This window comes from Ictidomys tridecemlineatus, chromosome 5 (genome assembly GCF_052094955.1).
Source record: "Ictidomys tridecemlineatus isolate mIctTri1 chromosome 5, mIctTri1.hap1, whole genome shotgun sequence".
Lineage (NCBI taxonomy): Eukaryota > Metazoa > Chordata > Mammalia > Rodentia > Sciuridae > Ictidomys > Ictidomys tridecemlineatus.
Genome location: NC_135481.1, coordinates 131706008 through 131721912, shown reverse-complemented (window position 1 = coordinate 131721912; position 15905 = coordinate 131706008). Strand labels below are relative to the sequence as shown.

General features: G+C 43.9%; 1 protein-coding gene across 13 annotated transcripts in view; it reads right to left on the bottom strand.

Annotated features, from left to right (window-relative positions):
- Positions 1–3030: 3030 nt before the first annotated feature.
- Positions 3031–15905, bottom strand: part of Arnt2 (aryl hydrocarbon receptor nuclear translocator 2) — a 177455-nt gene continuing 164580 nt past the window's right edge. For 7 of the 13 annotated variants that reach the window (XM_078051085.1, XM_040275013.2, XM_040275017.2 and 4 more), the window contains 2 exons: positions 8430–8592; positions 3031–6900 (listed from right to left, as the gene is read on the bottom strand). In XM_078051085.1, coding sequence (XP_077907211.1) covers positions 6660–6900; positions 8430–8592 — 404 coding nt within the window. In that variant the 3' untranslated portion in view covers positions 3031–6659. Of the gene's footprint in view, positions 6901–8425; positions 8593–15905 lie in introns of those variants that run through there. The other 6 variants (XM_078051086.1, XM_078051087.1, XM_078051088.1 and 3 more) reach the window with 3 other exon arrangements.

The window sequence follows — 15905 nt, the reverse complement described above, 5'->3', positions numbered from 1 at the left end:
AGGATGGAAGGAAATTCATTTCAGATGTGGAGACTACCCCGAAAATATTTTCTATTTATCTTTTATGCATATAAATGAACCCAAATAATTTTATATGAATGCATTGTTATTATATTTATGCTTATTTTCATTTTTGCTTACTCTCTCAGCTTGTGAGTTTTTCCCCTCCAAACGTAACCTAATGTGAATATTTTATACATTTTCTATAAGTACATGTGTATGCACATATACCACCAACAAACTGACAAATGAATCGACATAATGTGCTTTCATGTTTTAGCTAAATAGATTAATATATTTATATTTTTCTGATTATTGCTTTTGTTTATTACTCTATTGAGGTAAATGGTGATAATAGTATTCTACAATTTTCATCTTTTTTTAAAAAAAAATCAGTGGCTTTAATTTACAATTTTCCCCACTACAAAACTGAACAATAAACATTCTTTTATGTATATTTCACTGAGAGAATATCTAGATGTTGGAAAGTTGAACCAAAAATATGATTTTATTTAATTTAGTAAATATTGCCACATTACTCTTGAAATCAATTGTAAAAATTTATACTTATACACACACACACACACACACACACACACACATATATATATACAATTATATATATATATATATATATATATATATATTAACCAAAAATAAGCAAAATAATCCCTTCATGTGCATTTTCATCAATCCATTGGGGGTGAGAAATGTCATGTCATTGTGACTGTAATGTGCACTTCTCTTTGAGTTTCAGTATCTGCTTTCTGATTTATATTTAATTATTGAATATTTCCATTAAATAGTAACTTTGAGAAAAATATAACAGTCCCTCATACACTCATCACTGCTATTTAACATTTTGTCATAATCACAGTTACTTGTTGAATTCACTTTATTTCGAACCAATTAACCCTTCCCCCTTTCTTAATGTGTTTAAAGTAATGCAGCCATCCAAGCTGTTCCATCTGTTCCTTCTAAGGGATAGCCATTCTCCAGTAGCATATATCCACTTATGATTTTTTCACCTTTCTTTTAGTATTTACCTATCAACTTAGAGAATAAAATACATTATTGCTTTGGGCTACAAAAATATGCATGGCATTTTAGACTCAGTGCTATATTGTTTAGAATTTTTGCATGCTACAACTAGACCATTTAAGTTCTCTACTAGATTCCTTCAAATGACGAAATCCCAGTTCATTCATTTCTCCACTGAAGTGGAAATAGTTTTCTGGTTTCTCACTATTACCAACAGAGCAAGGACTATCCTTTTATCTGTCTCCTTATGTATATGTGGGAAGTTTCCTAGAATAGAAATGTGGAGCTGAAATTGCTGCACAGGGTTGGTATGGCTTTGGCATCCCTGGATGTTGCCTCATGTGCTGCAGAGTAGTTGTCTCTTTCCCACCAACTGGAGAAGACAGCACCTGTTTCCTTAAGCCCTGCCAATCCCATGTGCAGACTGAATTGATCTCAGGGACATAAGCATTATTAATTTTGCATTTCCCTTAATTACCAATAAAATTCAGTCTCTTATAATACATTTAATGTCTACTTTTGAGTTTTTATGAATTGGCAATTCAAATACTTTGATCATTTATCTATTTTGTTGTATTTTTAATTCATTTTTAGGAATTAATTGAATTTTAGTATTCTGAATACTGCTGCTGGGTTCATAACTTGCAAATTTTCTACCAGTTAAATTACTTTCTTTCACATTTTTTGAGAACTATTTTTTTGGGGGGGGAGGAAAACTGGGGATTGAGCCCAGGGGTGCTCTACTACTGAGCTATATTCCCAGTCCTTTTTTATTCTGAGACAGGTCTTGCTAACATGATGAAGCTGGCCTTTAACTTGGGATCCTCCTGCTTCAATCTCTCAAGTAGCTGGGATTACAGGAGTGCACCATCACCATCACTTCAACCATTTTTAAAAATTGAGTTCAAGATTATCAACATTTTACTTCATAGTTCATTATCTCTGTGCCCGGTTTAAGATATTTCCCTAGCTGGGCATGGTGGCAAACACCTGTAATCTCAGCAAATCAGGAGACTGAGGTAGGATCATCTCAAAATTTGATGCCAGCCTCAGCAACTTAGTGAGATCATAAGCAATTGAGACCCTGTCTCAAAATGAAAAATAAAAAAGGGCTGAGGATGTTGCTTAGTGGTTAAGCATCCCTATGTTCAACCCGCTGTAACCAAAAGAAAAAAAAAAAAAAAGAAAACCTTCTATAATTTGATTTTATATTTTCCTAGAAATTAGCTACAGAAAAGGTAAAGGTAGGTCATATTATGAATGGATGCTTAGCTTTATAAGAAACTGTTTGGTGTAGCCTCTGAGAAGTCTACTCAGTTCAAGGTCACAAAATTGTCTCTTGTGTACACTTTAAATATGTGCAGTTTATTTTGTGTTACTATCAGACTGATAAAGCTGTTAAAAATTAGAAATACTAGGTGTTTGACAGAAAAGTATTCAAGTGATTTTAGTTTGCCATTTTTTTAAAAATTAGCAGAGAAAAATTAGAATTTTAAGTACTTATTAAGGGGTTGAGTATATTAAAATACTAACTTAATTTTGTGAAGATTTTAAAAAAAGTAAGAGTGTTTGAAGAGGGACACAAACACATACACAGGGTTCTGTGGTGAGACCCAAGATCAAATCCTGGTTCTACCATTGCCTTCCTGTGTTCTTAGATATGTCACCTAACTTCTCTGAGTCTTGGTTTTCCTCAAACTAGGAATGGTAACCACATATCATAAATCTGTAATGATTAAACAAATAGCATGTACAAAAAGCTTCTAGAGAGCCTTACCTGACACAGAAGCTCAAGGATTATTAGTTTCCCTTTCTATCCTATGTAGCTAGACCTCTCAAAGGATGGCTCTTTAACATACACACACTACATACGGTTGAAGGACCATGACACAACACAGCTCCAGGGACGAGGTGTGCTGCAAGATATCCCTGAACTCCAGGAGACAGGTTCTGTGAGAAGTTCAATGCAAAGCTGGCCTGGGCCATGGGTTGTTCAGAGCAAAGTCATTTTTATTGTAATGAAAATTTAAAAGGCAATTACATTAGTTATACATATACACAACCAACTTAATAACTGTTAGTCATAGAGAACATTCAAGAAATACAAATGATTTACCCACAGCACAGTTCACATCCATAAGAAGAAAGGTTAAAGGAGAGATGATTAAGTGCTTAATGTCCACTGAAGCCTGCTTGTGGAATCTTTTTTTTTTTTAGGAAACAGATTGTTAGAAATGAGCCACCCATTTCTGCGCAGTCTTGAAAAACCCATTTTTTTTGTTAGTGCCCCACAGACTTTGGCTGATTGATTGGCCATAAAACCAGCTCTGGCCACAAGGCCCAGGCACACACCTACATGTGACAATGTGCCTGCACCCTCAAGTAAGGCTCTTCAAGCTTCTCAGGGTCCAGGCAGTGGAGGAGAAAGTGGACAGCAAGGTGGCTCATGGTTCCTCAGTGCACAGGACTCACTAGCAACAGGTAGTAGCATGGTAAGTTAGGACACAGCAACTTAATGACCAAACACCTTTCTGATAATACAAAGGGCTTTTCTAGTCTGACTTGTCACTGCTAGAGCTGTTGGGTAACAGGCTTGCTCTTGTTTATGGGGCAGGTCATGACTGTTAAGGAGCAGGTGGCCTAGACAGGTGAATGATCTCTGTTTTCACAGAGCTCATTAGTTGGGTAAAACACTGCAGGCAGGGAAAGAGCAACTAATTTTCCTGGGGTCTGCCTCATCTCTTGGTTAAACCAACTAACTAGGAGCACCAATACCTGTAATCTGGGGAACACACAGTTGCTTCATTGACACAGAACATTTAATCTCTCTGGTGTAAATTCCATTAACTTTCATAATCTCTCCATCTCTGCTATTTGCAACATTTACTATTCCTGAAATTAAAAAAAATGTTGAATTAGTTGTGTTAGAAAGTAGAGAAGGTGGCTGTTTGTAATGGCTCTCTTGCTCCCTGAAACCAACACTAAAAGCAAAGCTAGGAAGGAGTGACACTCAGGCAGAATATTCTAGAACCATTCGTGGCCACTCCCACAAGTCACTGGTGCAGTCTTGGTGGAGCCTCAGTAAAGCTGCATTTGGGCCCCCTTCTATGGAAAACCTATTGCTTGCTTAGCTAAGGAAAGTAAGTGGGAAGGCTAGCAGCAAATCTGCTGAGAAGGGAAGTGTGGTTCTATCGAATCGTGATGCTCCCTGTTCACCTCATAGGACTAAAAACTGAGTTGGCAGTCCCCTAAATTCCTAGTCAAGGGAGAAAAATAGAAGCAAGGTCACCTGGAGGAAGGGTCCTTTTATTTCTTCAACGTCCCCTCAGTGCCAAGAAACAGTCATGGCCAAGGTGTTCACCTCTGGTGGGCACCTGAGAAAAGTCCCTGACTTCCCTCCAAAAAACAGAAGGCAAAATCAAACACAAGACCCCTAAACTCCTGAAGTCACAAGCCAAAGGCCACATGACGTCTATTTTTCATGCCATTGAGAAACATTTTGCTTCAAAAGCTATTTTTGTATCTTTTTTTGGAGACAATCATGCCCACTGCCAGGGCAAGCTTGATGTTGTTAGGGCAGAGGGGGATAGAGGGTAGGTGGCACAGAGGGACAACTGTTCTGGGCTGGTCCTGTTAGGGCTCTCTGAGTGTCAGGTACCTCCTATTTCCCCAGTTGCAGGGAAGCCTCTGGGTTGGAGCCAGCTCCTCATGCACCTACACTCAGGACCACTCACCATCAACTACAAAAGGGTTAAGAGCTGCTGTAGAAACCATAAAATCAGGGCTCCATCAGTCTTGAAACCGAGGCTGGTTACTGGTAAAGGGCATTCTACTGGATTATATTGGGCTTTCTGAAGTTCAGCAGAAACACAGGGCACATGGATCTCCCTGGATGCCAGACAGGCTGCTGTATAAAACAGGATCTTCAAAGAACCAGAGCAATTCTCCCCTTGGCTTCTTCCTGCACACTGGGTTTACTCTGCTCTCAGGCAGCCTAGAACCAACACCAGAATCCATGGGTAGGGACACTTTGGTTGTTTCTGAGCATTTATAAAACTAAGCAGTACCTGTGAGAAGTTTCCAAGGGGATACAGGAGATAGATACTCCAGGGCTTTCCCACAAGGTGGGTCCCTGTATCTGCAGCCTTGTGTGACTTCTCTCTCACATAGGCATCAGTGGGCTGATGGATGGGGATTAGAAAAGATGGATAGGAAAAGAAGAAAATGAGGGAAATTAAGGGAGTCCTTGTCCATGTAAAGAGTAGGGGAGGAAGTAGAGGAACGTGAAAGTGGGGGGATGGGGTCCTAAACTCATCTTCTCAAATCTGAGTAAAACACAGTAAGCCAGGGACTCTGGGTTAAGGGGTTACCCAAGTAGAAACTTCTAGAAGTCAGATCATATTCTTGTCTTGAGACAATCAGACATGTGGACATGTGGCAGAATCAGAGTTGGAACCGAACCAGAGTTTGAGTCTTCTGCCTCACAGATCTGTATCATGTCCATCCCAAGGTACTTCTGTACCTGCTGCCAAGCACAGGACAGAGGCTCAGGTGGCCAGGAGGAAAGTGGTCCAGAGTGCATTTCTCCACACAAAGCGGGGTGGTGGTCCCAAGCCTCCTCCAGGTCACTGAGCAGAATGTGGCATGAGACCTGAGGAGGCTGGGCATCTTGCCCCTGCCATCCACACCTGTATGCCTTTGTGACCTCAAGGTGTGCTTTCCTGCATTTTTGGGTGGGGACAAGCTCCCTCTCCCAATGGAGTAGGGCTGGAGACAGCTACATGGAATTAGAAGCACGTGTTCAGACAAATAGGAAGGACAAGCACTCCTATGAGGCTCTGAAAGGAGGACAGCGCTAGTTCCTCTAGGAAGGGCTTGGATCTGCAGTAGGTAGGTAGACCAAGAACTGACCTATTAAGGTAAGCAGGTCCCCATTCCTGGTTCCTGGTGTCACTACTGAAGAGCTAGCCTGCTGAGTCCTGCTGGTCAGGCCAGCTCCTGGGTCCCAGGATGATCGTCTTTCCATCAGGATGCTCCTGAGCTTGGAGACGGGGGCCACTCACTTCAGTTCTCATGCTTACTACAGACTTTGGATTCTATACACTCACCCTGGCCACACATGATGGACACGAGGCACAACACATTCATTAGGACAGAAAGTTCATGTCTCACTGCACAAAGTAAATATGTCCCAAAGCATAATGGGCACATAGAAGATTAGCAGAGCTGAAGGGCATCCACCTCTGCATCCTTGTGCCACTTGGCTCCAGTGCATGGAACAAAGGCTCTGCATCCTGCTGGCCTCTTCTTCCAACCCCCCCGCCCCCCAAGTCCCACCCAGTCAGCAGTAGTGAAAAGCAAGACATAATGTGATTCAGCACCCCCAGCAGGTGTGATGGTGTGCTAGTCGCTCTAGGCATTGACTGAACTTTTTATGTGTGTAAATTATCTATTAAGAGACTATTCACAACTGAATTTAAGGACCCAATAGGCTCACTTTCCAAGCACACACAGATAAAATACAATAAATACAATGGGTTCCCAAACATCTAAAAGCAGGGCCCCTAGTCCGTGGCCGAGAAGCCATGGCTGTGGATTAGAGCTGAGTGATGCTGTGCCTAGGGTATGTGGGGGTGGTGGGGTGCTTTTGGTGGGGGGTCCTGCATCAGGGCAAGCCAGGCTAGGGGGGTCCCATTCACATGGGCATTGGTGTCATGGCGTGGGTAGCACTCTACAGTGGGAGCCTCGCTCTGCCCGCAGTTACTCAGAAAATGGTGGGAACATGCCCAGGTCAGCAAAGTCTTCGATATTATAGTTGCCAGTCCCCTGGGTGGGATCTCCTGGCATTGGCAGCATGTCCTGCAGAAGAGAAAAGAAGAGAAGAAAGCCATGGGGCAGTCAGGTTCTTTGCCCATGGACTGTGTATGTCCCAGGAGCCCAGCCGGCCACACACAGCCTCACAACTATCTCTCTAACAGACAGCTCAGGAGTATTCCCCAACCTTCCAAGGGATGCTCTGCAGGGATACTCAAATGTCTGAGACCCTAGGAAACTGTCCTCCCCAGGAAGCTGCCATGCTAGCTGGTAAACAGCAGTAGGGCTCAACTTTTATACATGTAACATGGAGCCAGGGATACAGGGTGAGGACATGAGCCCCAACTGGTGGGGACAACCCAGCCTGGCACCAAGCAAAGTACAGATGGTTGAAATGCGACAAACGCTATGCAGCTTAAGAGTGAGTGGAGAGATCTGCAGCCTGTATTCACCGTGTGTAGCAGACTTCAGCTTAAACAAGTCTTCTGAACCTCACACTACCCATTTAGAATACAGGAGTAGCAACATCTCAATTCCTTATGGGATATGTCCTGTTGTATTGTTAAGTTCCCAGCTCATATAATGCTGCATGAGAAAAGAATTCTGTGGACAAATAAGTTTGGGAAACAAGGCATATTTTGCCTATCTCCTAGAAATCCACAGTCCTCATTGAGGAAGAAGGGCTGATGTGGTAGATAAGGGGACACAAGGGAAGGGTTGGATTAGGCACTCCTCTGCACACTGTATAGTATGCTGCCTCTGTGGAAACCTCATCAATACCTGGGCTCTAGATCTGTGTCTGTGAGGGTACTTCTTGACCTGGTAGGAAAGAAGCTTGGGATGAGGGTGAAGTAAATGGAGCATTGACTCTTGAGCATAGCCTCCCATGCTATGGTTCCTGCACCTAGCCCTGCTTTGCAGCCAGGACAGGACAGGGCTCTATGACCCTACTGGAGATGCCTGGGTTCTGCTTGCAAGGATCTGATGGGATGGACCTCACTGCGGTGAAGGGGGAAGCAATGCACTCAGAACCTCCCATGAAAAATATTCTGGCTGAAAGCAGAGCCCAGAGAACTGGTAGTAGGGAACTGAAAGGATCTCAGGTACCTCTAGCCAGTGGGCAGCACCCTTAGCCTAACCAAGAGGAGAGCTGAACCAGGGCCAGCCTGGCACTGGGGCAAGGTCCTAGAGAGGGACATCCTCCTGTCCTGGGTATAGGCTGGTGAGGAGCAGGCAGGACAGCCAAAGGTAAGGAAAGCTCGCAGGGGAGAAATGGACCCAGCACTAGGGCCAACCCTCATTAGCCTTCTACTCTATGCACCTCTCTTAGGCAGCTCTGAGCTGGGGCAGGGAGGAATCTCTAATTGTAGCCTCCTCTTTTGTGTGCCTCAGCTCAAAGTCCCCTTCCCCTCCCTGAGTGCATCACAGTTTCTGGTTGGACAGGATGGGACCTTCTACTCCTGGACCCCCTTCTAACCCCAGGCCAGGCCAGAACTCACACTGGCTAGCGGGTGGGCGGTGGTGCGGCAGAGACCAAGGGGGAAAGGAAGCAGAGAGAAGGCGCCGGTACCTACGAGAAGGCGGTGCTCGCTCGATTTACCTGGAACACTTCAGTCTGACCGGGCTGCTGGTGGGAGTGCTGCTCACCGCTCTGCTGGCCGTGGTGCTGGCTCTGCCACTGTGACCAGACTTCTGAGGGCCTCCCCTGGAACTGCCCGCTACTTTGTCCACTCTCAGCTGAAAGAGCCGACGTACAGGACACTTCTTTAAAAGTCATCCCTGGTTTCATGAGACTTAAGAACCACTCCAGCTCTAAGGGCCCCTCCTTCCTAGGAACATGTTTCTTCTCCCATCTTTCTTCCTCTGACTGACAGACAACAAGATGGGTGAAAGGCATGGGGCCTCTGCAGAATGGTGCAGGGGCTTGGCTGGGGGGCGGTTCTCCATGGAAAGCACCTCCCAGGTGACTGGGTGCTCCAAGCCTTGGAGCCCTTTCCTCTGTTGTGGCTGCTCATGAAGCTGCTCATCTGGATTCCAGCCACATTTGGGACCAGCAGCATGGGCTGGAGAGTTCCTCTCCCTAGCATGTGAAGGCAGATGCAGCCTTCTAGATTCCTGGACTCCCTTCTGTTCATGGGCTGCTCTCTCACCTGGCCTGCTAGGGAAGAGGCTCACCTCACAGCTGTCTTCATATTCACCAAGCTGTACCACTGGTCCTGCTGCAGGGCAGAGCCACCCCGTCCCATTCTCTGTGGCTCTCTGTCAAGTATTCCTCAGCATCTTAATATTTCTTAGTTTGTTTAAGAAGGAAGGAATTTGGGCACTGCTCAGATGGGAAGATAAAGCTCCTCTGTGGAATCAGCAAATTACTTTATAAATGAGAGCCACTTTGCTTCCTGCTACAGTTTACTAAAAATACTCAACAGGAAAACTAAAAATAAGCAGAATTTTCTCTAAATCATTTTAAGGATTCAACCAAAGAGAATTCTGTTTTTTATTTTTAAAGAAAGAGTGAGAGAGAGTGAGAGAGAAAGAGAGAGAATTTTTTTAATATTTACTGTTTTTAGTTTTCAGTGGACACAACATCTTTGTTTGTATGTGGTGCTGAGGATCGAACCTGGGCTGCACGCATGCCAGGCGAGCACATTACCGCTTGAGCCAAATCCCCAGCCCTGTTTTTTTTTTTGATGGTGCTAGGGATCAAAACCAGGGCCTTGTGCATGCAAGGCAAGCACTCTACCAACTTAGCTATATCCCCAGCTCCCCCATTTTTTTTTTCAGTTGCAGATGAACGCAATATCTTTGTTTTATTTATTTATTTATTTATTTATTTATTAATGTATGTATGTATGTATGTATGTGGTGCTAAGGATTGAATCCATGCCTCATGCATACGAGGCAAGTGCTCAACTACTGAGCTCAACTACCCCTGCCTACCCAAAGAGAATTAAGAAAAATTACACTTTTCATTTCCTTCCTTGCTTCCTTCTTCTTTTTTTTTTTTTTTTATAGTACTAGGTAGGGATTGAACCCAGGGTCCCACACATGCTATGCAAATGTTCCATCACTGAGTTACAACCCCAGCCTGAAACAGTACCATTTTAAAAAGTTATCTGAAGGCAGATCTCAAACCTTAGGAACCCCCTTGCCACCATCAGTGTCAAATTATTCAGTAACATTGTGCATTGTGGAGACAGTGGTGCTTTGTCAAGCTCTGAACTAAGCTCATTATTATTATTATTTTTTCTTTTTGGTACTGGGGACTGAACCTAGGGCCACGTTATCACTGAGCCATGCCCTCAGTCCTTTTTATTTTTTTGAGACAGGATCTCAGTAAGTTGTCTAGTCTTGAACTTGTAATCCTCCTGCCTTGGCTTCCCAAATCTCTGGGATTATAGGTATATGTCACTGTGCCCAGTTCTATTTTGCCCCATCTTGCTCTTTCCAATGGTCATCCTGACTGTCGACAAACCTCACCTACCCATCCTTAGCAGGGGTGCCTGGCTAATCTGAGGTGAGATCCAGGGAGAAAAATCTCTCTCTCTCTTCCTCTCTTACACACATCTCTGTACTTACTGCCTGAGATGTCAAGGGGTTTAATAAATCATGTAAGCTCCCTTTAACACCTTAACCACTGGCGGTTTTCAAATTGTGCATGATGAGAACGGTTGGCTCAGAATGGAGTCTACTGTGTATAGAGGGCATCTAGCAATCTGAAATGTCTTTTCCCAAGACTCCCAAACTGAAATCAAGGACCAGAAGGAACTCTAATAGTAATAATTTGCTGTTGGATTGCAATTTCAAGGCCAGTTTGGGAAACATAGCAAGACCCTGTCTCAATATGTAAAATAAAAAGTGCTGGGGATGTAGCTCAGTAGTACAGCATCCTTGGGTTCAATTCATAGTACTTAAAAAAAAAAGTCTAGAATTGGCTGTGGGTAGAGAGCAGGCCTGGTTCACAACTGTGCCAAATTAAATGAGCAGCTAGGATTCCCACTTGACAGGCACCAGTCTCATTCTAGAGCCTCAGAGGCTAGACACAATCTGGTCTACCATTGCTTGGTGGGAGGATGGATGAACAGAGTGGCCACCTCTGCTGTGGGATGCACCAGGCAGGCTGTGGAATGTCCTCGGGTGTTGAAGGAAATAACTGCCTGCAGGTCTGCTTTGGGATGCTGCTCCAACGAGGTCTCCTATTGAACACTGCCCATCATGATTCAATGTCTACAACCCTTCCTGACAGTGTGTCTATCTTGTTGAGCCCTGGTCACTCGACACACCATTATGCATTGCCACAACCAATCCAGTAGGCATTCAGAGTTCTCATTCTTCTCAATCGTTCTCAAATATTCAACATACTGCTGCTCATTTTGGTAATATTTTGTTGACTTCCAGGACTGCTGTTGATGTTAGTTCTACTATCTCTTATGGGGTTCCTTCTCTCCCATCAGCAGGAAATCTGGGAGGAACCTTTTCTATTCCAGGAATTGACCTCTCACTTATCATGTGGCAAATGTTTCATGAGCACCTATGATGACACAGGCTCTGTACACATTGGAGAACAAGAATGCTTCTATCTTGAGCAGCTTCCAGCATGGTTGGGAGAGGAGTGAGCACAAGTTCTGCAGAGGAGAGTTGCTATTAAAGGGTTTCCAGAAAAAGGATAAGAACCCTCAGAGGGTACCTAACTTAGTCATGGCGAAGAGAAAAGGCTTGCAGAGATCTCAGAAATGACTAGCTAACCGGGTGTAGGCCTGTAAAGAATTCCAGACACAAGGATCAGTCGGTTTAAAGGCCTAAGGGTGAAAGAGGATGACGCCATCCAGGTTTCCACAGGTAGCTCAGGATGGATGAGAACCATGGAACTAGGCAGGCGATAAGAGATGAGGTTGCAGGGTGAGCCAGCGTCAGGTGTAACTACCAGTGTGACCAATTTTTTGAGGGTAATAGAGAACTACAGAAAATTTTAAAGTGTGGGTACAGTACACATAGATCTGTAAATTCAGGAAGGTCACTGTATCAGTGGGTAATGGACAATATGACAGGGAAAAAGAAGTTAAAAAAAGGAATAGAGCAGACAAGAGGTGAGAAAAGGAAACCAGTGAGGAGGAGTCTGCTATACTAATCCTTGCAAGAGATGATGGTTGCTTGAGCTATGGAACATGAGCAGGCTGGAAAGAAGTGGATGAATCTGAGGATAGGATGGAGAAAGAAGTGCCTAGACTTGTGAATTGCCAACTGAAATGGCTGCACCAAGGATGGGAGTGAGGGGAGCTAGGGAAGACCAAATCAGGTTTCTGGTGGTATTTACCATTCTGGTTTTTCTCCTGAGCTTTGGATCCATTATCTGTGCCTGGGCCACACGGCTGAATAGTAGAAAGACAATTTCAATTCTTCCTGCCTCAAGTGATCATTTCCTTTCCTCACATAGCCTAGAGCAGGAGACCAGGACTGTCACTGTCTCCTCTCTCTCAACACCTCTTGTCCAATCATGAGGTTCTATCAAGTTCCCACCCACCAAAAAAAAAAAAACCAAAAAACCGCTAAATCTCAACTCCTACCTCCTTTTCCCCCCATCACACTGCCACACAATGCTCTGAAGCTACACCTGCACCCAGTCCCCCCAGATCCATACATCTCCTGCTGCTGACCCAAAGCAGAGTCTACTGCTTACAAAATGCTGGATGGTTGACCACCATCTGTGAGGTCTAGCACACAATCTCAGGGTCTTTTGTAATGTGGCTTCTATCATTCCAGCCCTATCTTCCACTTCTTGCCTCTGTAACCCCACCTCTTCCTCTGGTCACATGACAACCCCTGGACACCTGCCCCCAATATCACATGCAGTTACTTCTCTATGCTACTGTACCTGTGCTCTATCATGTGGATTCTACTCATGCTCAAAGCCCTAATCACATGTGGCCCCATGGTACTGACTTCCTCAGTCACTGTCTCTTCTTTGCTTACCTCTGGTGCTCATCATTTCTCATGACAATGCTCATCATATCATACTAACTTACCCTAAATTGGAGTAAATTAAGGCCAAGGATCTTATTTACGTCTACCCCAGGCTTTACTGAGAAAACTGCTTGGAATATTGGAGGCTTCAAGAGGAAGAATAAAGGAAAGAAGGAAGAAAGGAAGGAAGAAGAGAAGTAAAGGAAGAAATAAAGGAGGGAGGGAGGAGTGAAAGGGGAGTAAGATGAACATGGATAACCCATGAACATTTATTTCTGTGCATTCAAGGCTTCCTGGGTATAGCTGACTTGTAAATGAAACAGTTCCACTTTCTCTCATCAGCCCTACCTCAGCGACAGTCAGGGACACTGCAGGGTAGAGCAGAGTAGCTCTCTATTCATATTTGGGGGTACTTGATTCTATTATTTACAGATAAAAGATTTCAGAATAAAAATTCTTAAATTTTTGCCAAGGGAGGTGCTCTTCTTAAATGTTTCCAATAAGAAAGAATCCATAAACTGAATTGCCTTTGAAATGCAAAAAATTGTGGCAAAAATACATAAAATAGTTAAGAAGAATGGAAGGGACTTAGTATTTTTTGAGGAATGTCTGTGACCAATGCATGATGCTACATATTTTACGTACTTTATTTTGATTCATTTCTGGATCTAAAAATGTGTTCGATATCCACATTTTCAGATAAGGAAAATGAAGCTCAAAGATGTCAAGAAATTGGTCCAACTCATTTAGCATATGAATGCCAGACCCAGGATTTGAACCTAGACCTTTCAGATACAGAAGTCCATGTATTATTTGTAAAGAAAGTATTTAAAATGAAAGGCTAGTATGTACTGGATATGATACCCCGTGTGGCAAGATGGGTGACAGACACTGGACAGTCCACTGAGAACAATGGATGAGGAACTAAGCAGTCAGCATGGTTGAAAGCTCTTCTAAGGGATGCACTGGCAGCTGTGGAGGGCACGAAAGCAGAAAAGCACTCAGCCTTGAGTATTCCTGGAGGAGATGACCTCAAAGCAGTGACTTGAAGGATGAGCCCACCAGCCATGAGACAGGGCAATTAAGGGATACTGAAAAGTTCTGCTACTGGAAGTGGTTACTTTTCCCTCCCTACATTGGATCAGTGATCTCTCTGGCTAGATTATGAGCATGAACTCCACTGTGACCCTCCCGGATGATAGCACTGTGGGATTTTAGCCTAAGCATGACCAACAGCATGACCACTGCAGTGCAAGTAGATAGTCAGCAGGGGCTACAAATGGGCTGCACCCAAAATGTACATGCATCTTTCTAGACAAAAACCCATTGGCTCCCAACATCCTGGTGTTACATTATTATTTTGAAAGCCATATGTAGTTACAAACCATAAGCTGGGCTCCAGCCATGTGTTTCTTCTGGTCGGTTGGCTTCCTAAGGCAGGCCAGGCTGCTTTGCCCTAGCTAGATGTGTGGGCCAGGCCAGGCCTGGTGCCTACATGGGTCATTATTGCTGCCACTCCTGGGACAGCCAGGTCGGCTTGCAGACCACAGGTCAGATCTTGAGGAACTTTTAGATTCCTAGGCTATAGGGGCAGAGATCACAACTTCCTTTTCCCTGTAAGATTCAGGTGATTTGGAAAGGTGCTTTGCAGCAATTCAAACCTGATTTGAGATCCTGTTCAGAGGTTCTATCTGGTCCTATTTAGCTTATGGTTCTCAACCAAGGGCGATTTTGCAAACCACCAGGAGACATCTGACATTGTTCAGAGACATTTCTTAAGATCATAAACAGAGGAATGCTAGTAGGTAGAGGCTGGGGACACTGTTAAATACCCTATAATATAAAGACAGCACCCCTCCCCCAAGAAATAATTATCTAGTGCCAAATGTCAATAGTGTGGAGGCTGAGAAATCCTGCTGGATAAAGCTAACAAAGATCACCAGAGGGGCAGCTTATCTTACAAATGCCTTCTAGGCATCTTAGCAAGGACCAAAAACTTTCTGAATTTTCTGGCTAGAAACTCACCTTTTCAAGACTAACTAATAGGACCAGGAAGGTCTACAATCCTTTAAAATTTGCTATTGAAAATGTACAGGGCTGAGTTTGGGGCCAGGATCAAGATCTGGGGAGTAGGTAGGGGCAGGTGTTTATAAACATTTCAGACTACTGAAATTCAATGAATTTATCCTCCCCTGCTCCACTCTGTAATTATGTATCCTACTTCTTTCTGAGAAATTATATTTTTGTAATGACAAATTCACTACATTCCCCTCTCTAAAGTAAATCTGGGCTGAGTGGGACAGGTTAGATGGACATGGATCTTTTAAGGAAAGGTAACATCAGGGATGTGTTTCTTATGCTTTGCAAGAGGTCCATCTTTGGGTTGTCAGTATCATGTGTTATGACCCAATTTGATCATGCATGAGTGAATTTCTTTAGTTACCTCAACTTCACCTAAACTGAAAAGCAGATGCTGAACAGGGAGGCAATGCTTGTGCTTGCCAAGCCATTTTATCTGAAAGCATGCTGCTAAGAAAATAATGTAATGTGGGCCACACATTCGCCACACTTGAGCATGCTGCAGCAAATGTGAGCCACTTCCTTTTGAGCAACCCGTGTGCCTGGCTCCTTGCATTTCTCCAAGAAACATCATATCAATGAGCAGATGCCTGTCGTAGCTGAGACATAAACTGACCAATTTGGGGATTCTGATCATGCGTACATGTGTTAGTTACCAATTTCTTGCTCTTGGTTCTAAGTCTACCCTTCCTTGCCCTGTTTTGTCACATCAGAACCGGGCCCTGTGAACTTTTCTCCTGCACTGGCTGGCACAGTGTTAGGTTTCATCAATCGAGGGTGCTGGAGAGATGAGCATGAAAAGCGGAAGTGTTTCTCTTCTGGTTTCAGGTGGGGTTTCCTCCTCCTAGGTGTCTAGTAGCAAGCAGAATGCAGAGGATGTGTGGCTCTACCACACCAAGGGATGCTTCCTGTGTTCACCTGCCTGCATCTCCTTTCACCTGTGGGTGAAACTTCTGGCCGCCTGGTGGGAGATTTCTACAGTTTAGTCTTGGTCTATCACTACCCCCTAGTGA